This window comes from Mauremys reevesii, linkage group 25 (assembly GCF_016161935.1).
Source record: "Mauremys reevesii isolate NIE-2019 linkage group 25, ASM1616193v1, whole genome shotgun sequence".
Taxonomy (NCBI): Eukaryota; Metazoa; Chordata; order Testudines; family Geoemydidae; genus Mauremys; species Mauremys reevesii.
The window spans coordinates 6,633,771-6,655,941 of NC_052647.1; the positions used below are offsets into that span (position 1 = coordinate 6,633,771).

Here is a 22,171-nt window from a genome sequence, read left to right on the forward strand (position 1 = left end):
AGTCCCCAGCCTCCAGGGGTAGAGCAGTGTCACTATGGGGAGTGGGGCGCCCCTGGCCCAGGCAAGGGGCTGCCCCAGGGGCTGCACAGCTGGCAGGGGCGGCTCTAGGCACCAGCAAAACAAGCTGGTGCCTAGGGCGGCAAAATCTAAGGGGCGGCAAAAGGCTGGGGCCCCAGCTCATCCTGCCGCTGCGAGCCGAGGAGCGGCCCATCCCCTGCCGCCGGTGGGGGGCGGCAGGCTGGGCCGGCGGACCTGCCGCAGTCATGCCTGCGGGAGGTCCACCGGAGCCCCGGGACGACTGGACCTGCCGCAGGCATGACTGCGGAGGGGGCGCTCGTCCCGCGGCTCAGCTGGACCTCCCGCAGGCATGACTGCGGCAGCTCAAGCGGAGCCGCCGGACCCACGAACCGTCCGCAGCCGCGGGAGGTCCAGCCGAGCCACGCGGGACCAGCGGTCCCTCTGCAGTCATGCCCGCGGGAGGTCCGCTGCTCCCGCGGCTCCGGGGCGCCTCCCGCGCATGACTGCTTGGGGCGGCCAAAAAGGTAGAGCCGCCCCTGACAGCTGGCAGATCCCATAGCCCCCACCCCCGGGACACAGTTGCCCCCCTCCCAACCCGCCTCTCCCCTGCCCCCGGCAGGTCAACGCCGTGATCTTCGTGGTCACCGTCTGGAAGCTGTCGCTGAAATTTGCTGACATCAACCCTGACATGAGCCAGCTGAAGAAGCTCAGGTAGCGGGCGCGGCCCCCGGGGCAGCAGAGACCCTGGCACTGCCCTGCTGCCCCCCGTCGGGGGAGGGGGAGCTGGGGGGGCATAAGAGTAGTGAGATGTCACCCCCCCCATGTGTGGGGGGAGGGGGCCACAGATGAGTGACATTTTCCCCCACTGCCGACTGGCTGGGGGGCAGAGTCAGGGGAGGTGGGGGCTGTGTGCAGGAGACGTCAGTCACATGGGGGGCGGGTTCAGACTCGAGGGGCAGGGCCCTAGGAGAGAAGGGGAGGTGGGGCACCCCTCAAGGGGTGGGGCCCTGAGGAGGGAGGGGAGATGGGCTGTGACTGAGGGGTGGGGCCCCAAGGGGAGGAGGGGGGCCCTGGTGGAGGGGCGGGGCCGTGTGACTGGTTCCCCTCCCCCGCAGGGTGCTCACCATCACGGCCATCGCCCAGCTCTGCGTCCTGGGCACCACCTGGATCTTCGGCATGTTCCAGTTCAACCAGCGCAGCCTGGTCGCCTCCTACATCTTCACCATCCTCAACAGCCTGCAGGGGCTCTTCATCTTCCTGCTGCACTGTCTGCTCAAGAAACAGGCCAGTCCCCGTAGATGGTGCTGAACCCCGCCCCAGCCAGCCCCCTCCCCAGGCACCCCCAGCCAGTGCTCAACCCCTGCCCCACAGCCCCCGGTACCCCCACAGCCAGCGCTCAACCTCACCCCACAGCAGCCCCAGCCAGCGCTCAACCCCACCCCACAGCCCCTCCCCAGTGCCCCCACTGCCAGCGCTCAACCCCCTGCCCCACAGCATCTCCCCTCCCCTGGGCACACCCCCACAGCCGGCCCTTAACCCCCACCCCATAGCACCCCCCAGGCACCCCTACAGCCAGCGCTCACCCCCTGCTCCACATAGCCTCCCCGGGGCTCCTTCCACAGCCAGCGCTCAACCTCTGCCCCACAGCACCATCCTCAAGCCACACACCCCAGGCTCCCCCCAGCCAGCGCTCAGCCCCCACCCCCCGGCACCCACCCCCCAGCACCCCTACAGCCAGCGCTCAGTCCCCACCCCTCAGTGCCCCGGCAGCCCCAGAGCCAGCGCTCACCTCTGCTTCACATAGGCCCCCCTGAGGCTCCTTCCACAGCCGGCACTCAACCCCTGCCCCACAGCCCTGCCACTGGGGGCTGCCCCCAGTGCCCTCTGCTGGGAGGGGCTGGGGCTGGCATAGCTGAGAGCTCCCCCCTGCGCACCCAGTTCTGGGCCCTTGTCTCCCTTCAGCTGAGGCCCCACCCCCGCGAGCTCCCCTGCACCGTGGGGTGACCAGCCCTCTCCTCTCTCCTGCCAGGTGAGGGACGAGTACCGCAGGTGGCTGAGCTGCAGTGGCCTCAAGGGACCGGCCAAGTCCTCCGAGTTCTCCAGCTCGACCATCACGCGGGTAAGGGGGGGCCGGGCTCCACAACAGCACAGGAACCTTCTGCCCTGCAGCCCTTTCCCGCTCCCCCTTTCCGTCCTGCTCCAGCCCCCACAGCCAAACCCCACCCAGCAAGTGTTGGGGGGGCGGGGTTTAGAAACGAGGCAGAGCTGGGCTGGAAAGGAATTAGAAGCCAGAGAGAGGGGCTGGGATCCCTGGGGTCTGTCCCCAGCTGTGGGAGGGGAGGGGGGATGTAGGAGCCAGGACACCTGGGGTCTGTCCCCAGCTCTGAGAGGGGCTGAGAGCCAGGACCCCATGAGTCATTTTGACTCACTGTGTGGCCTTAGGGCCACTAGTGACCAGCCTGGGAGGAGGGGACAGTGGGGGGGTCAACTCCTGCTCTAACCTCCCCCCCCCCCCTGTTTCCAGCAGGGGCTCCAGCCGTCGCAGGACTCAGGGTTCTAACTCTCTTGCGCTCAGCCCATTTCTGGACACCGCAGCTTTGCACATGAGAAAACCCGGCCCCCTGCCCCTGTCCTGCCCGTGAGCAGAGACCCACCTCGCACCTGGACTCGCCGCATGCAGATGGTTGCCCAGTGGAACCGTTACGCTGCCCAGCTGCCCCCACCCGCTGGGCACTCACCAGCCCCAGGCCTGCGCGCTGCCAGCATCACCAGCAACAGCGACGGGCAGCAGGGCAGCCGCTCAGCTCCGACACGACGTACTCTGGCCACAGGGGGCGCCTTTCCCTTCGGTACAAACAGGTCCCTGGCCCCGCCTGCGGTACGATGCTGGGCCGGGCTGGGTGCGAGCAGTGGAGATGAATCCAACCAGCAGTGATGAACCCACCCCCAGAGGACCCCGCCCCTCCCCCAGGGACTGCAGCATCAGCCACCGCCCTTGGCTTCGATGACGGTACGACACGGCCTGAGCTGAAGGAGGCAAGCGGCCCCAGCCTGCGGCGGCCCCCAGGGCTCAGCTGTCTGGGTCTCACTGGTGACACTTATTTTTTTAAATGATCTTTTAAAAGTTATTAAAATATTGAGTTTTATGACAAAAACAGCTGCTTCGAGGAGCCACGTGTGTGGTGGCTGGAGAGAACCCAGGAGTCCTGACTCCCAGCCCCCGCTGCTCTAACCCTCTAGATGACACGTTCTGAGGGCAGCTGGGCCCACGGTGATCCTCTGAGTCCAACCAGCTGCAGAACAGGCCCCGCCCTCCCTGGATTAACTCCTACTCCACTGAGAGCAGAACGTCCCGGCTCCATTTGGAAAGGGCCAGGGCTGAGAATCCACCACGCCCCCGGGAAGCTGTTCCGGGGTTAATTTACCCTCCCTGCCCCTTTCCAGTGTGACGATTTCGAAGAGCTCATGATCAAAGTCCCAATAGACTGACCAAGTCACCCCTTCCCTGTCTCTCTGCTAATCCCATTGAGCTCCTGGAGTCTGTCACTACAGGGCAGGTTTGTGAATCCTCACTGGCCTTCTGGCCTCTCTCCAATTTATCAGCATCTGTCTGGAAGTGGGGACAGCAGAACTGGACACTAGTTAAGCAGCACTCAGACCAGTGCAAGATACAGAGTAAAATAACCGCCCTGTTCCTACCTGAGCTTCCCCTCCACGCATCCACTGAAAGTTATTTCATTAATAGTAGCATTAGTTATTGTTACTGATCATTAGTACACAAGGAGACTTCAAACATTAAAGTTCAGCACCTGCTTTACCATGGTGCCGATTCAGAATTCTTTCCCACACCCCAAGCAGGAGCTCCTAAACCTCTTGGGTTCTTTTAGTAAAAGCCCGGTTTAAAGTGCCCACTTTCATTTTCTTTGACTTTGTCTCATTCCTCCCAGCTTGTCCTCTCTGTTAACCCCTGGAGTGCTCTGCTAACGAGATGACACACAACTAAAAAACACAACCCCGATTTGTTTATATATATATTTCTGTCTACATCACTTTCACAGCATTTTCAGAAGTGCTGTGCTGAGTCTTCATTTATTCACTCTGATTTAAGGTTTCATGTGCCAGTAATACATTTTAACATTTTTAGAAGGTCTCCTTCTATAAGGGCTTGGCTACACTTGAAAGTTGCAGCGCTGGTGGAGGCTTTCCAGTGCTGCAGTTAGTAACCGTCCACACCTGCAAGGCACATCCAGCGCTGCAACTCCCTGGCTGCAGCGCTGGCTGTACACCTGGTCTGGTTGGGGTGTAACGATTGCAGCGCTGGTGATCCAGCGCTGCTCATCAAGTGTGGGCACACACCAGCGCTGTTATTGGCCTCCAGGGTATTAGCAGATATCCCAGAATGCTTTTATAAATTACTCTCTTTGTTTTGTTATGCACCCTCTCTTTGTTTTGTTGTGAACTCGGAGCTCGGGAGCTAATGAGGCAGGCAGGGAGTGAGTGTTTGCTTGACAGAGAAACAGCGGGGAGTCCGTTTGGATGCAGGCTGTTTGCAATTAAGAGTTAAGACTAAGGGGTCGCGAACATTTTCTGATTTTTCAAGGCAGGAAGCTAAACGCACAGTGTTGGCTCCAAAAATCCACTCTCTCTCTCTCTCCCCCCCCCCCCGCTCCCTGTCACACTACACCACCCCCATCCCCCTCTTTTGAAAAGCACGTTGCTGCCACTTGAACGCTGGGATAGCTGCCCATAATGCATCACTCCCAACAGCGCTGCAAATGTGGCCACACACCAGCGCTGGTAGCTGTGAGTGTGGCCACACACCAGCGCTGTCCCTACACAGCTGTACGACCAGCGCTGTAACTCCCAGCTCTGCAACTTTCAAGTGTAGCCAAGCCCTTTGTCTATAATATATAACTAAACCATTGTTGTATGTAAAGTAAATAAGGTTTTTAAAATGTTTAAGAAGCTTCATTTAAAATTAAATTAAAATGCAGATTTCCCCAGACCAGTGGCCAGGACCCAGGTGGTGTGAGTGCCACTGAAAATCAGCTTATGTGCCACCTTCAGCACACATGCCATAGGTTGCCTACCCCTGGTCTACACACACACACACACATATAAACCAGCTTTTTAACACTAGCAATAGTAATCTGTTGGGTACGTTTGGTTTTAGTTTGTTTTTACTAACCACTTTAATATGGAATTTTATGTTATTTCTTTTTATTCTTTTTTCGTTCCTTTATTTCTGTTCTTCCGATAAATCCTGGGTTTGGGATTCTTCTTATTTTTTTCCTGCCTGTTAAAAGAAATTAAATTAAGCAAAAGCTGCACTCATGGTCTTTAACTCAATCTGGTATTACCAGAAGGGGTGGGGATGCAATTGATTTTATATATATATATATATAATTTGACCATCTCAGCCCTTTGTGGAGGTTTCTAGTTGAACGTAAGTACCAGGAACGGCAGGGAGAAAACGAGATTTTTCTAACGAGCATTGGGGCTGTCAGAGGCAGCAGTAGGAAGCCAGTAAATTAACAAATTGATAATTGCTCAAGAGAAAACAGCAAAAAAAAAACAAAAAAAAAAAGCCAGGCTTGATTCTTTCCAATCCATGTTTTTCTCTCTTTCTCTCGGCTTATTTTGTATTTCCAAGTGCACTGGGGTGGGAAGGGTGGGGGCAGATCTATATTTATTTTTGCTGGGGGGCTAAACATGCTTTTTCCCCACAGGTCCAGCAAGGATCCCATGGTTCTGGGGTGTTAAAAACCTTCCTGATGTGGCTTTTTTTTTGTTTGTTTTAAGTTGATTGTTTCCTTGTCCATTTCGGCCCCGGCTGCCTCAGACTGTGGACAGCCCACTCCCATCCCCTGTGCGCCCAGGAGGGATAGAAACCAGCTAACCCCCCCTCACCCCATCTTTAACAATGTGTTTCTCCTCCTCCTCCCGCCAGGAGCCCTCCATCCATCCCACCTCACCACCCCCAGCCTGGGCCGTGGGGCCAGCCCGACTGAACCTGTGAGTCTCAGAGAGGAGTCTGTGATCACCCCGAGTGGGACAGGAACGGGGTCAGATCACACAGCTGGGGCTAGAGCCCCCAGCCTTGAGTAGCAGCATGGCCCAACCCCCTCCCCCCCCCCCCCCAGCACCCACGCTAAAGAGCAACTCTGCTGGTTTGCACCAGCTGTCGATCCTTTATCTGTCCGGGGCCTGTGCCACAAGAGGGCAACGCACACAACTGCACACACATACTCAGATGTGCATGCGCAGAACACAGGAGACCCTGCACACACATGTAAACATGCATGAACGTGGGAACATGTACACACATGCCAACAGGCAAACACAGATGCACCCACCGGAACACCCCCCCGCCCATGCATGCCCATGCACACACATAGGAACACACATACACGGGAGCACATATATGTACCCATGCACACACACTCTTTGATTGCATCACCCAGTGCAGCTCTCCCTCGACTCTCAGAGCATTGGCCTGGATTTACCCCAGCTCCGGATCTGGGTTCACCCCAGGCCCCGGGAAGCTGGGCAGCAAAGATGGGCCGAGGGTGGCACCAGGTGGTTGAGACGGGAGTGGGCGTGGGACAAATTTCAGAGCAGGTGCAAACACTCCGGAACCAGCGCTGGCTGGCTGCCATCAGGGACTGAGGCCATCCCCAGCACTGGCCTCGGGGCAGGTAGGGGATGGCAAAGGCAGGAACATCTCCCCTCTTCCCCTGGGCATGAATCCCTGTCTCTCTGCTGCCCTGGCTGGCAGGAACTGGGCAGTGCACTAGGCAGGTTGGATGGGAGCCCCTCTGGGGCAGCACAGGGGGCAGGTGGGGCTGAGACCAGGGAAAGGCCTAGGACTGCCAAGGGCATCAGGATGAGCCCAGAGGGTCCCCGCAGCTGGAGCTCAGGTTCAGGTGGAAAGGTCCCACGTCCCACTCCAGCTCGTCCTACCAGGCTCCCTCCCAGCTCAATAACGACCTGCTGTGCTGGCAGAGGAATCCCGGCTGGAGGGGGGTGTGTGTGTGTGTGTGTGTGTGTGTGTGTGTGTGTGTGTGTGTGTGTGTGTGTGTGTATATATCTGCCTTCTCTCCATGGGTCAGTTGTGTAGCTGATGGTCCTTAATGGGCCATCAAGCAGGCTAGGCAGAGCTAACACCAACTTGTCTGGGATGTCTCCCAGAAGCAGAGCATAACTTTGAAATACAGACAGTACAGAGACAATACTCATAACTTTAACTACAAAATGACACATGCACACAGACAGCATAATCATAACCAGCAACCCATAACCTGGTCTTAGATACCTTATATGACCCCTTTACATAAGATTTGGTGCCACTACAGAACCTTGGTTGCAACCATGTTCTATACGGTCCCAGATTAGATCAATAACGTCACACCTGGGTCTTCATCACCTTGCACTTAGTGCAGCCTTTACCCCCCAGTGCCCACTACGAGCGTGGGGGAGTGGCATGTGCCCACTGGCTCTCGTAGCCACGCCCTGCGCCATGCGTGGCAGCAGTGCTCCGTCCCGCCCCAGCAGAGCGAGCTGAGAGCTATTGGTGGGTTTCCTCCGCGAGGCAGGAGCCCAGGTAGTGCAGTGATGGGCTCCTAACGTGCTCTGGCCAAAGAGACTCCAGGGCCAAAGTCACAGTGTGTGTGGGGGGGGGGGTTCCCGGGGCTGGGGTATCGCAGGGGGGTGCAGTTGTGTCTTGAGGGGTCACTCGGGTGCACCAGGGGGGTGCAGTCATGTTTTCTACCAGAGTGGCTCTAACATGGCTTCCTATCCAGGCCCTTGAGCTGATCTGGCACCGGTGCCCCTCCCCCATTTTCTCTTCGTTTTGCTGACGCCTGTGGGACCCTTGTCACTTGGCTGCACTGGGGGTTGGCCCCAGCTCCCCATCTCTGGGCGGGGCCTTAGCAGGGACCCTCCTTTCAATGAAATTCCCGGGCCCAGTGCATTTGACCGCGTCGCCCCCTGGTGGCTGGCAGCGGCTCTAACAGCCTCCTGCTGACCCTCAGCAGCTTGTATCTGTTCCTGGGCTTTGGGGGGGGGGGCGGGTTCTGGGGTGAAGGTCTCTGGGTCTAATCCCAGTGGTGACAGCAGCGTGGTCTGGGCTTGGACCCAACAGCCCCCCCCACACCTCGCTGACTGATGAGCCAGCTCTGATCTGAGGTAGGGCAAGGGGGTGTCTGTCAGTGGGAGGTCAGGGGGACCCTGCCTGTGCTCCGATGCATTGAATGTTGCTCGCTCTCTTTCTACGTGGCTCTTTTCATTTATCTGGGGGGGGATTAGCCCTTCTGAGAGTGGGATCGGGGGTGGGGGTACAGTGTATCGGGGGGTGATTTGTGGGGGTGACCTCCCTTTAAGCCCCTCCTCCCATCTCCCCCATTGGCCCCCACGCCCGCCAGCCTCTTATTTCATGGGTGGTAGGTCCTGGTAGGACACTCACCGTCAGAGCAATCTGTCACCCCTGTTTGCGGGGCTCCTCCTCTCTTGCTGGTAAACTGGCCCCCAGCCATGGGGAGCCCTGCTCTCCCAGCTCAGCCTGCCCCCCATCTCTTTGGGACCAGTGTTACGCTGAGGGCCTGGGCAAACTCCCAGCACCAGAGCCTTTAAAGTCAGGGAAGAGGCCCGTCCCTCATCCCGCAACCCATCCTGGCTGCCCCCCTCTGACCCACGCCCCAAACCCGTTCCCAGCCCCCAGCTGCAACTGAAGTCAGAGAGCCACAGAATCCTGCTGCCATCTGCACCACGGAATGAGCCCCCACCCCCTAGCCAGCCATGATCCCCACCCCGGTCAGTCCACCCCCTCAAACGCCTTTATGTATTGGTGGTGTACTTAAAAGTACCGTACAGGATCTTTTCAGGGGGAATAAGGCAAAACGCCACCTTTATTAGTAATACATGTATTCATCTACACTGTATCATATGCATATGATATATATATTACACTTATGCACACACACACTCCGTCTTGTTGTTACCAATTAGTTGCTCCCCCTAACTGCACTGGCCAGGTGAGTTAGATGGAGGAGGGGGGTGGGGCCGGGCTTCTGCGGATCCGGATTGATGCTCCCATGTTGACAAGACGAGACCCGGGGTCCTCTGCAAGACACCTCACCTTTATAGCAGCTTCTCTCTCATGCAAATCTGTACCAGATTCAAAATCTGTGTCTGTGTCCCTTGGTCCTTTGTCCTGCTTTCTTCTGGGTGTTGTCCCAATGCTGCAAAGAGGGTGTTTCCAAAAGAAGGTGCTGGCTTCTAACCCCGAGGCCGTCAGTCTGTCTGCTCGTCTTTAATGAGCCTACTTGACAGGTTTTATTGTCCTTGGGTCTGGCTCCCAGCCCCTCTCCAACGGTTGAGGCTGTCTGGAGGTGCTGCCTTCCCACCTTCCTCATTCACACCTCATTCAACAGGGCAATTGATTAAGGGAGTTGGGGGCGGGGGAGATCTTGTACTACTCCGAGCAAAAAGACATTTTTCTTCTATCTTATTCTATCCTTAGGGGCTATAACATTATACCAAGGACAATGCAAAGTTTCTATGTGAGGCTTTGATACAACGTTTCCATGTGCCAAGGCTCATCAATACAAGGTTTCTATATGAGGCTTTGATACAAACAGAGGTCACACATGGGTTGTCACACATGGGTTGACCCACTACAAGGCTGTATGAAGAGGCACAATGTAAAGTCATATGAAAATTATCAGCGATTTAGCTACATTGGGAAGGCGGAGCTTCAAGCTCTCCAATCAGCTTCCAACTCCAGCTCCGCCCACCAATGAGAAGCCTGTGCCTCCCCCTTTCCATGAGAGATCTCCTCCGTGATTGGCTAGTTAGCCAATGGCTAGGAAGATGTGCTTATTTGGTGACTCCATTTCCCTTGGGGTCATGGACCAAGTTGGGATGGAGCAGCTGCAGCCCCACAGAGTCCACAGCCCTATGAGCCATAGTGGGGATTAGAACCCACAATCTGCTGAGCCCAAAGCCACCTGTGCAAATTCTGCACCCAGCCAGTAGGGGGCGGTGGTGCAGGCACCATCGCATTGCAGCAGGGAATGAGGGAGATGCTGCTGCCCCTCTGCTGCCCATTGCCTGTGGACAAGGTGTCTCTGAGCCCTTCCCTCACCAGGAGATGGCACAAGGTGGTGTTGCCAGCACAGAGGCCTGAGGACAGCAACAGCGGTTCATTGCCCGGTGTGCTTCGCTCCAATAAATACACCAAGGTGGAGAAGCAGACAAAGTTTATTTGAGCCCAAAAAAGGTGCAAGGGAGACATAGCAATCTCAAATCCTGCACACAGCCGTTTTTCCCTTCTTATACATGATTTCAGCTAAGCATTCCCATTACCCACCACACTCCTCCCCCTTACTTCCCCCCCACCGGTCTATTTTCTATAGCAAATACATCATGCAAGTAGCAATTACACTAAGCAGGTTAAATCATACTTGGCAAAAACCACTTTAGCTCGTTAGTAACTCTTCTGTGAACAGTTATCTTGTCTCACTGTTATTCTGCCCCCCACTCCCCCCAGCCAGGTGCAAACAGGCCTCATTATTTCCTGCTGGTATCAGTGTTGCACTGATAACTAGCTGCTATACATTCCATTCTCGGTTACTGGCCTGTTAGATCGATTAGAGTTTAACATGGGGGCACTTGGGTCAGATGTGGAGTGACTTTAGTTCATTCAGGCCTAATACAGATGCCTGATGACACCAACAGTGGGGAACCCCATAGTCACACCACATGGCCAGCCACCCATGGGGACTCTCCTGGGGCCCTTCAGGCACTCAACCCTCCCCCACTCCTTGAGCTGAGGGTGCAGCTCTCCCAGCTGGGAGCTAGTAGAAGGTTGTTGTCCTCATTAGCAGGTGCTTCCTCTGCCAGGCCCTATGGGTTTAGCTCCCCCTTTTCCCATCACACCCCTCGTTGGCCCAGTGCCACCACATGTTACCAGGGCTGCCCAGTGGGTGCCTGCAGAATAGCACCGCCCTCCTGCCTGCTGGGTCTTGGGCCTGTCTCTCACTTGGAATTCCATTGCTCCTTCCTCTATTCAATATGCCAAACCAATTTTGGGTCGAGTGCATTAAACAGAACAGAAGACAAAAGAATTATAACAATAACGAGGATGCAGATCATTTTAAAAAAAGAACAAAAAAATACAAAAAAATGGCAACTATTGTTGAGTTACAAACGAGAAATTCAAACAATAAAGGAAACAAGAGTTCTTGGAGCCAAGGGGCTGAGAGCTGGGTGGTTTTGTTCCGGCGGGTGTGGTAGGCAGGGCGGGGGGTCGAATGGCGCGGTGGCAGGGCAATGAAAGCCCGGGGGCAGGAATGGTGCCAGGGGAAGGTGCCAGGGAGTGGGGGGTGATGCCAGGGGCTGGGGAGGGGATGCGTGAGGGGGTGGGGTGATGCCAGGGGGCTCAGGGGTGGTTGATCAGCTGTTTAGGGCTATTCCTCCCCCACCCCATTCTCTGTTCATTAGCCCCTTCTGTGTCAGCCCAGCATCTAGGGAGCCCCCTAGTGGTGGCCCCAGGACGCTGCTGAGCCAGAGAACAGCTAGGTTGGGTCAGGGTCCATCAGCCCCAAGACAGAATCCGCCTTTATGGTCACCACTGGGGAGGCCAGGCTATTTCCACCACCAGGGGGCGCTGTGCATGTCCACACCTCAATCGCACCCACCCAGACAGACAGCTGTGGGGGGATGGGGGGCTCGGGGCACAGGGTGGCCCCATCACTGTGGATGTGAATGAACGTGGTCCCCAGGGGTCAGTGCCCGGCATCGCCTCAGCCTGGTTCTGGTTTTCAGAGGCCCATTGGGAGCTGGCAGCCTGGCAGCCCCTCAGCTCCCCCCACCCCCATGTTCTGGGAGCCCCGTCTCTGTGGCCCTGGCAGCCCTGGTGCCCCTCTGCACAGACCAAGGGGGCAGCTGCCACCTCCACACACCCTGGAGCTGAGACCCCCTCAAAGTCATTTCATAGTCAGGCCCAGGCCCCATTCCCTGCCCTGAGTCTGTATCAGAGCCAGCGCCCCCTAGCGTGGCAGGGCCCTGTGTCCTATTCCTGCCCCGGAGCCAGGCTGAATTTGATAACAGTGATTAGATTGGGGATGAGGCGGGGGGCTGGGAGTCAGGACTCCTGGGTTCTATCCCCAGCTCCAGGGAGGGGGAGATGAGACTGCGCCAGCCCCCTGCAGACAGCAGCTCACCTGCACCAGTATCAGCCCTGGCTTGGAACTGGGAGACTCCCAGGGAATTTGCGGGGTGGGATAGAGATTGCTGTGGGGGAGGGGGGCTGTGTGAAAGGCCTTGGGGTCTCCATCCTGCCTTTCCTCTGCCGGCCAGGAGATGGCAGCAAACCCTGGCGAGCAGGACCGGCCCTGCCAGGGTGAGCCAGGAAGGGAGGGATGGATCAGATACACCCCCCAGGCCTGGGCACGGCCAAGCTAGCAGCCCCCCCTCCCCCCGCTGCTCCCATCTCCTCCTCCCCTGAGGCACCCGTGGGGGCAGCTGGCAGGAGCTGGGGTCCAGGGTGGGGAACTGGCCTGGCAGGACGAATGGGGAGAGGACTGTCCTTTGGAGGGTCTAGCCCCACTCTAACCACTCGACCTCCCTCCCCCCAGCTTCCCTTCCATCCAGTGGGTCCCTGCCCCCCCCCCAGCGTGGGGGTGTGGGGCTCAGCCCCCTGCTCGGCTTGGCTGCTGCACAGCTGCCTTGTGGGCAGAGATTATTCCCATGCTAACTTGGCACCAAACTGGGGGGGTGACTCGTTCAAACCATGAGCTGGGACTCAGGAGCTCTGGGGTCAGTTCTTGCCTCTGCCACTGACTTCCCTGAGTGACCTGGGTCAGTCCCTCTGCACTACAGGTTATCGTCCCTGGTTCGATGGGGAGCTTTTTGGGCAGGGACTGTGTATGTGCAGAATCTGGCACCATGGGGGCCCTGATCTCAGCCGGGGTCTGCGCAGCACCCAGCACAATCGGGCCCTAATCTCAGTTCTCATCTGCCCCCTGTCTGGAGAGGCACAGCAGGGTTCTGGCTCTGTGTGATCAATTCTATTGCCCTCCAGTGACCAGGACTGCTGTGTGGTTAATAGACCTACTGCTGCAAGCTGCTGAGGGAGCGCTCCCTGAGCTCAGCTGGGTTGGGACCCGTCTCAATCTCCCCTTGTGGTCTCCGACTGGAGCTGTTATTTGTTTTCTTCATTTCCACACTGCTCTGTGTTGTTGCTCCATGGCTGTTCAGTAGCCCCTGTTCCCCGCCCCAGAGGTGGCTACATCTCAGCACTGGGCGAGAGATCCCCATATAAACAGCCCCCGCGCCCCACCCCAGAGGTGGCTGCATCTCAGCCCCGGGCAAGGGATCCCTATATAAACAGCCCCCGTGCCCCACCCCAGAGGCGGCTGCATCTCAGTGCCCAGCGAGGGATCCCTGTATAAACAGCCCCTGCGTCCCACCCCAGAGGCGGCTGCATCTCAGTGAGCTGAGAACTCATCCCTCTATAAACAGCCAGAAGTGTCCCTAGGTGCCGCGGCAGCCCCGGAGAGTTCTGAATGTCCCGGCCAAGAGCTGAGCCCAGGACAGCCCAGCTGGGAGCAGCAGCTGGGCCCATTGCCCGTCGCAGCCCCGCAGTCTGTGACAGGCCAGCGCTTCCGGTCCATGGGCCAGGCCCCCAGCTGGGGTAACTCCGTGTCACCCCCTGCAGCTCAGAGCGCTCTGTCCAGAACCCCGCTGGGGCCTGCTGCATGGCCCCTGATGGAGAGACAGCTGATTTCCACCAGCGGGGTCCCTGGCCCCATAGACACCAATTTCCACCAGCGGGGGCCCTGGCCTGCTCTCTGCTCCCATCCCCACAGCCCGAGCACTGAACTTCGCTCCAAGATTGGCAGCAATAAAACCAGCTGGCTCCTTGGATGGAAAAACGATTCCCGCCCCCACAGCCCATGGTCCCTGCATCTCTACAGCAAATTGCACAATATTTATGGGGTGGGGGGGCAGAGCCAGCTAGCCATGACATCGCAGTGGGGGAGCAGCAGAGTGTCCCTGAGGGCTGTATGCCTGCTGCACTCCACCCCCTGAGCTACAGGAGTCGCTCCCTCAGCCAGCAGCTTGAGTTGGCTGTTATCCTCCATAGGGTGCAGGCACTGTGCACCCCCGTGTTCCCTCAGCGCTGTGACCCCCGTTGGTCTCCATTGTGGTGCAGAGGAATCCCCAGCAGTTGTGGCTCTCAGGGATCCCCCCACCCCAATCTGGACCCTGTTCCCCAGATCAGGGCACAGGTCTCCACCCACCTCCCAGGAATCACCCCACTGCTCGCTCGGGGGGCAGCCCCCCAATTCCCCAGCAGGGAGTGGGGCCGGGGTCAGGTCCAGAGCGGAGGATGCTGGCTAATGCCCTCTGGCCAGACACAGAAGGGGAACAGTTGGGGAAAGCCCCATCCCAGAGCCCATGCCAGCTTGTCAGCCTGCAGCCTGCCCCATGTGGACCCTGGCCCACCTCCATGAGCCGCGCCTCCATGGACCCCACTTCCCCACTGGGGCTGCTGCCCAGGGGCCCCATTGTTAGCCACAAAAGAAGCAGCGAAGGTCAGACCCCTCCGTACCAACAGCCCTGACCCTCTAGGCTGCAGGGAACTCGCTGTGGGCCGTATAGGGCATATGGCACATAGGTGCCATTCTGACTCTGTGCAGAAGGGGGCAGACTCAAGCTCTTGCTCACACCCGCAAGGTGTCACAGTAGCTCACTGAGAGCCAGACCAGAAAATTCCCCACTGAGCTAAACACCTTCCAGCGCCCCCCTAAATTAAGAACCGCACTCACATGTGCCAGCCAGCCCGGGGGCAGGGTAGGAGTCAGGACCCCTGGGTCCTTTCTGCTGCTTTCTGAGCGCCCCACCCCCCACCAGCATCTTTTTCACGTTTCCTCCCAGGCAGGCAAAATCGCCAACTCAGCAAAAGAAACAAATAAACTCAGAGCGGAAAAAGCTCTTGTGTGGGTGAAGCTGGCGTGACGCAGACGGGGAGGGAGCTGGGGAGGGAGGGGGCTGAGGAAAAGTGGCAGTGCCAGGCCGCCCTCTGGAGATGTTTGTGTCTCTCCTTTGACAGGCACATGCACCTTCCCCTGTCACTGCAAAAGGGTTCTGGGGCCAGATCCCCAGCCGGTGTCAATGGGCGTCGCTGCACTGGTGTCAATGGGCCAGATCCCCGGCTGGAGTCAATGGGACAAATCCCGGCTGATGTCAATGGGCGTCGCTGCGCTGGAGTCAATGGGCCAGATCCCCGGCTGGTGTCAATGGGCCAGAACCCGGCTGGTGTCAATGAGCGTCGCTGCGCTGGTGTCAATGGGCCAGATCCCAGCTGAAGTCAATGGGCCAGATCCCGGTTGGAGTCAATGGGACAAATCCCGGCTGGTGTCAATGGGTGTCGCTGCGCTGGAGTCAATGGGCCAGATTCCTGGCTGGAGTCAATGAGACAGATCCCGGCTGGTGTTAGTGGGTGTCCCTGCATTGGAGTCAATGGGCCAGATTTTAACTTGTGTCAATGGGACGCCGCAGGTGCTGCTGGAAAGGCTGGTGGGGAGGAGATTTGGGGGGGACTCGTCTTGCTGAGTCCATGTTAAACCTGATGCCCCAGCAGTGCTGGGGGCGCTGTGCAGCGGGGAGCAGGTCAGGGACTCGGGTGGGGGGGCTCCCGCCTCTCAGTCAGTGCTGGCGCCAATGCCCCAGCATGGCACTAGGGGGCGCTGTGCTGCAGGGAGCAGGGCGGGGTGAATGTCTCCTCATTAACCCTTCACCTCCTGGACAATTCCACATGTGCTGTGTCAATCCTGTTGTTTCTCTTGACAGCTATTTTCAGGGGCGCCTGCCTGGCTTTGTGCTGCCAGCCAGTTCCATTCAGCCTGGACTGCAAATCGACAAGGGATTCTGCTTCACTCCCTGTCTTACTATGTTGCACCGTGTAGCTGTTAAGCAGCCCCTGTGCCCCACCCCAGAGGCAGCTGCATCTCAGCTGTGGGTGAGGGAGCCCTGTATAAAAAGCCCCACACCCCACCCCAGAGCTGGCTGCATCGGAGCTCCCAGCTGAGGGATTCCTGAATAAACAGCCCCTGCGCCCCCCTCACTCCCAACACAGCTGTATCTCAGCACCGAGTGGGCGATCCCTGTGTTTATAGGGTTTAATGTGATTCTCCCTGACCACCCCCCTTCTGGCAGTGAGTTGCACAGTCTGCAGTTCGTAAGTTCACCACCCAGCCCCCAGCGCATCTGTCCTCAGAACTCCCCCCAGCCTCTCCCCGGTGCCCCAGGTTGGCTCCCGACGCCAGCTGAGCCTGCAACCTGAGCGGTGTCACAGCTCCCTGGGTCGCTCTGGCTCTGGGCAGGCGGGCGCCCGGGCGCAGGAGGCGGAGGGTGCAGGGCGAAGCAGGTAGTTGCTCGGTACGAGAGCTGGGATATCCTGTACCGACCAGGTAGGGGAAAGCAGCAGGATGTGGGTTCTCGGGTCTGTGCGCTGCAGCAGGGAGCGGGTACAAACTGCCAGTTCAGCAAACAGCCACTGGAGCCCCAGAGCTCAGTGTAGGGCTCCGGGCCCCAGATCCCCCCCACTAGGGTTGAATTAGGGGCTTTGCACCCCAGACTCCCCCACACTAGGGCTGAATTCAGGGCTCCAGACCCCAGACCCCCCCACAGTAGAGCCGAATTCAGGGCTCTGGCCCCAGGTCCCCCTATCAGAGATGATTTTAGGGCTGCGGGCCCCAGAATTTCCCCCCCCCACCCGCCCACCAGAGCTGAATTCAGGCTCTGGGCCCCAGATCCCTCCCTCCCCCCAGACCTGACTTTAGGGTTCTGGGTCCAAGCCGCCACCTCCTCCCATGCGCCCAGGTCCTGCCACACAGATAGTTCCCTGCCCCGAGGGCTCCCTGCCCCCTGCTGCTCCAGCCTGTGCCGCTGCCAAGCAGGCAAAGCGGAGCAGGACGAGTGAAGGTCTCCGCGGCGGCTGGGGGTGCAGGAGAGTCCTGCAGCGAGGTGGGGGTGGGGGGGTCAGAGGGCTGCAAGCGAGCAGGGCTCTGAACTGCCTGGGCCACAACTTCCCCACAGTGTGACCACACCAGATGCCTGTGGGCAGCAGCACCTGGAGGAAAGAGACAAGAGCACCAGGGCCTCTGTGCAGCAGGGGGACGAGCTGCGCAGCCAGAGATGAGGGGAAGTGTCATGGGAAGGGCACCTGGCACTGGCATCCTGGCCAAGCAGCCCAGGGAAGCCGGCAAAGCCCAGGTCAGGGCTTGGACGGGAGACCTCGGAGTGCAGCAGGGATCAGGGTGGGGGTCCCTGGGGAGCGCTCCCCTCACTGTCACTGCTGGCCCAATGCCCCAGTGCGGCGCTAGGGGCGTAGGTGACTCCACAGAGGGCACTGGACTCGGCGCTGTGCTGTGGGATACGCCATCTCCCCGGGGAACTGCCGTCTCCCTGTTCTCGTGCTATGAGACAGAGACAACAGGTCCTGATCCCCCTTTTCTAGAGCAGTCAGGAGTTCATAGACTTTTATCGCACCCCCTCTTATCCGTCTCCTTTCGAAGGTAAACTGCTATAAAGAGCTGCGGTGCCCCCACTCCAGAAGCAGCAGCATCTCCATAGGGCCCCCTGCATAAACAGCCCCTACGCCCCACCCCAGAGGTAGCTGCACCTCAGCACTGGTTGATATAAACTATCCCAGTGGTCCCTAAATTTTTTACCTTGTGTCCCCCTTACCCTTGTCCACACACTCCCTCCGAGCCAGGGGTAAGAAGGCTGAGGCTGGGGCCATAGCTGGGGGCAGGGGCAGGAGCGGATCCCGGGTGCAGGGCCGGGAGCGGATCCCCAGGCATGGGGCTGGCAGACAGTTCTGGGCATGGAGCTGAGAGCAGAGCCCTGGCCACGGGGCAGGAGAGAAGCTGAGTGGCACTTCCTCCCCGCCATCCTTAGGGGCTGGCCCAGGCTCCTGATGTGCCCCCCATATGTTCCTCCATGCCCCCCTAGGAGGGCGAGCCCCACAGATTGGGGACCTGTGAACTCTCCCCTTCTCTTTGAGCTGCAGGAGCTCGGCACTGCTGAAAATTAAGCTGGGGGTGTCAAGCCGTGCACCCCAAACATGAAGGGCCTAGTTCTGAAAGCATCACCCGCTCTTCTGTGCCTCAGTTTCCCCCGCTATGCCGCAGGGAAGAGCCCTGCCCTGCCTGGCTTTGTGTCGCTCCTTGGGCGGGAAGGGTTGAGAAGGCAGCTCGCCATTAGCGATTGCACTGCAATGATCAAACAGCAGCTGTGAATCGCTAACGGTCGGTGCAGCGTCCCCAGCTCTCGCCAGCCACACGACTCCAGCCAGGGCTGGAGCCACTGTTCATTGGTTATCCCTGCAACCCTCTGATTGGCTGCCCTTCTCCACTTCCCCGCCTCCTGGGGAAGGGCAGCCAATCAGGGCTGTTGCAGGTTGCAGGCTGAGCTCTCTCCCCCTCCAAGGGCCAAGAGGAGTTTTGGGGTGGGGGAGGGGAAGCAGTGGATAATAATTTCATTGGGCAAGAGGGAGCAGGAAGAGCCCAGCCACTCAGGGCAGCTCCATTCCCCCCTTCCCCTCCCATCAGGGCTGGCTCCAGGGGTTTTGCCACCCCAAGCAGCGGAAAACAAACAACCCCCCCCAAAAAAACCAAAATTTAAAGAGCCGCCACTGTGATCGACAGCAGCGCCACCGCGCTGCTTTCTTCTTCGGCGGCAGGTCCTTCCCTCCAAGAGGGACCGAGGGACCCGCCGCTGAATTGCCACCGAAGAGCCCGACGTGCCGCCCCTTCCCCATTGGCCGCCCCAAGCACCTGCTTGCTGGGCTGGTGCCTGGAGCCGGGCCTGCCTCCCATGAACAATGGATCAGTCCGTTCATCACTATTTACCCCCTCCCCTCCTGTGAACCATGTGAGTCAGTCCACACTCTGCTACTCCCCGCTCCCCTCCTGTGAACAATGGGTCCTTCCCCTCCTGTGAACAATGGATCAGTCCGCTCTCTGCTCCACCCCCACCCCCTCTATCCTTGCAGCCCCTGGCAGGGGAAGGGGCTGTAGAAGGATCCCCTGGAGCTGCAGATGTGGGCCCGGCCAGCCCAGAATTAATTGATGACAATGCTGGAGACTGAGCCAAAGCTGGAAACCTCTGCAGCATCAGCAGCCAATGAGCTCCTGCAGTGGGACAGAATCACCAGTGTTACTGCCCCATATATCCACCCTGGGGGGCAGGTGGAGTTCACACCCTGTAACTGCCCCCACACACACATGGGGGGAGACAGGGGGAGTTCACACCCTGTAACTGGCCCCACACATACCTGGGAGGGGGGACAGGGGGAGTTCACACCCTGTAACTGGCCCCTCTCATGCCAGGGGGGACAGGGGGGAATTCAAAATAACAACAGACAAACCCACAAACCACAATCTCATCTCTTTTTACTAAAATCTCCCGATTTGAGGGACGAGCTCCTGATTTTGGGGTTTGTCTCACTTTATCTCCTGGTGCTGTTAGTGATCAGCTCCCACCGAGAGCAGAGAGAGCCTGACCCACCTGGCCTCTAGGGGGAGCTGTTTGCTTGGTGACATATAATATCTGATTAGTATCAAGCCTTGGTGATTATTTCCCATTAGCCCTGGCTGTTGCAGGCCCCACAGAGGCACCGACATGGCTCAGGCTGATGGTATCAGGCTCTTGCTCACTCGCTCCCTCTGTGTCGTTCTCTCACTCTGGGTGCAACTTCCTCAGCCAGTGCCGGCCTTATAAATGCTGCTATTTCCAGCCTACCCCGCTTGTGCCCCGCCTCCCCCCACCGCAGCACCCATTGGCGCGATGAGAAAGAGGAACTGGTCTGGGCCACTGCAGGGGTATGTGGGTTTGAGGGAACAGGTTGTACTTCTAGGTTAAGTACAACTGTATAAACACATGATGCCACAAATGCAATTGTGTGACTGCAACCGTGCAAGCTGCTGTAGCTACAGCTGTGCAAACACAATCTGCTGCAAGTACAACTGGACAACTGTCAAGGTCTAGTGCAACCACCACGTAACTACAGCCTTGCAGGCACAATCGGCTGCAAGGGCAACTAGAACCAGGGAAGTACGCTACACCACAACTATAACTGGGTAACACCGGCAAGGCAAGCACACAATGCAGCAAGTACAATGGTGCAGTTGTACAAACGCTACACTACAGGTGCAACAGCTCCCCTACAACTGTACAAAAGCACAATACTGCAAGTGCAATGGGACAATGGTGCGGCTAAAACCGTACGAGCACACAATGCTCCTAGTGTAACTGTGCAACTACCACTTTACAACATGACACTGCAAGGAAAATTGCACAGCTGTGCAAGTGCACTATACTACAAGTGCAACCGTGAGAGCACCATATGCTGCAAATGCAATGGTGCAACTGCAAGCATGCAAGCACCTTTCTGCTGAAAGTGCAGTTGTGCAACAACCTGACAAACTCACAAGTATAATGACAGTGGTGCAAGCACACCACACGGTAAGTGCAAGTGTGCAAACACAATATGCTACCAGTGCAACCACACTAAGCTCCAAGGACACTGTGCAACTATAGATGTGCAAGCACAATACACTGCAGCTGCCTAAGCCCATTGCTCTGCAGGAGACTCGTTTGTGTCCAGCCCTTGTGCCCCGGCTGTGACTCTCAGCTGACCCACTAACAACACGCAGGCTGGTGTCCGCACAACATCCTTTTCCACCTGCCTTGTCCTGGCTGCTGGAGTTTGTCCCAGTGCATTCTGGGAAACTCTGGGCTGCAATTGAGAATTACTTGCTAGCTCAGGTCCAGTCCCCCTGCTCCAATGTGGATTTAAGTATTTCTACAGAGCAGGTGAGAACACCCCAGCTCTGAATATCCCATAAGGGGCTTGCTTGGGAGCCCTGTGCTGTATCTGGCACAGTGGAGATTAGAACCTGGGTCTCCCACATCCCGGAAAAGGTTCTGACCAGTGGAATAAGTGTGGCACCTCCCCCATGATGCTTTGTGCAGGACCCATTTTGGGCTGGAAACTGACTGGGAGGCAGATGGCAAATGAACAGAGCCCAGTGGTTTGGATTTTAGAAGAACGCCTGGTTTGCAAGCTGCACTGGTGATTCTCTGAGGGACTGAGGTGTGACGACCACATGCAGCACCAAGGAGACACAAACCTCCACCTTCCTTTCATCTACAGCCGATAGGCTGCTGGATTTCTGGGTGGGGGTTTGTACAGCACCTAGCACCGTTCGTACATTCTAAAGCCAGAAGGGACCAGGGTGACTATCCCATCCGACCGCCTGCTTAACCCAGGCCCTAGGATGTCCCTGGCTTAATTCCTGTGGGAACGGGAGCAGATCTGCTAGAAAAACATCCAGCCTTGATCTAAAAATAGCCAGCGAGGGAGAATCCACCATGGCCCTTGGTAAGTTGTTCCAAGGCTTCGTTCCCCACACTGTTAAAAACGTGCCCCTTATTTCCAGTCTGTCATTTGCACCAGAAACGTAGAAGATGGTGGACAAAATTAGACCCTGCTCCAGGCAGGTAGATAGATCCAATTTTCCAAGACTGCGTCCCCCGTCCCGTCCCCCCCCCCCCCCCCCCCGTTTGTGGGATGCCCTGTTTCCCCGCCCCACTGCTCCTGGGCAGGAGCTACCCATGCAGCACAGACACGGGCTGAGCACGGCTACCAGAGGAAGGAGCCAGCCCACGCTCCAGCACAATAGTGGCGTCACCCAGAGCCAGCGCCAGGGTGTCCGAGTGCCTGCAGTGCAGCCGGCTCAGGGCAACCACTTCCCCCAGAACAACAGCAGGAGCCCACGAGTGAGGAGGGGCCCTGGTTTGTCGGCGCTTTCACTTCTCCTGCTCCTGATTTTCCTGCCCATTGTTCAGCTCGGGAGCCGTCGCCGACGCTTCCTTATGGCAACACAGCTGATATCCCAGGAGAGCCGGGGCACATGTCCAGCTGCATCCCCAGCCTGGCGCCAATGCCCTGGCTGTGCCCTGTCCCCAAACACACCCCAGCCTGGCACCAGGGGGCGCTGTGCTGCTGGGGTGCTGCCCCCACTGCCCTGGCTGTGCCCCGTCCCCAGACACACCCCAGCCTGGCACCAGGGGGCGC

The 22,171-nt window shown here is 58.1% G+C and overlaps 2 protein-coding genes across 8 annotated transcripts in view; one reads left to right on the forward strand and one right to left on the reverse strand.

The window, feature by feature from the left end:
- Positions 1-22,171, reverse strand: part of LOC120391382 (adhesion G protein-coupled receptor E5-like) — a 1,047,477-nt gene that overhangs the window by 617,081 nt on the left and 408,225 nt on the right. The window lies entirely within an intron of this gene.
- Positions 1-22,171, forward strand: part of ADGRE5 (adhesion G protein-coupled receptor E5) — a 291,623-nt gene that overhangs the window by 218,213 nt on the left and 51,239 nt on the right. For 3 of the 6 annotated variants that reach the window (XM_039514962.1, XM_039514966.1, XM_039514964.1), the window contains exons 23-24: positions 638-729; positions 1,134-1,302. In XM_039514962.1, coding sequence (XP_039370896.1) covers positions 638-729; positions 1,134-1,302 — 261 coding nt within the window. Of the gene's footprint in view, positions 1-637; positions 730-1,133; positions 1,303-2,047; positions 2,138-2,542; positions 3,108-22,171 lie in introns of those variants that run through there. The other 3 variants (XM_039514963.1, XM_039514972.1, XM_039514967.1) reach the window with 2 other exon arrangements.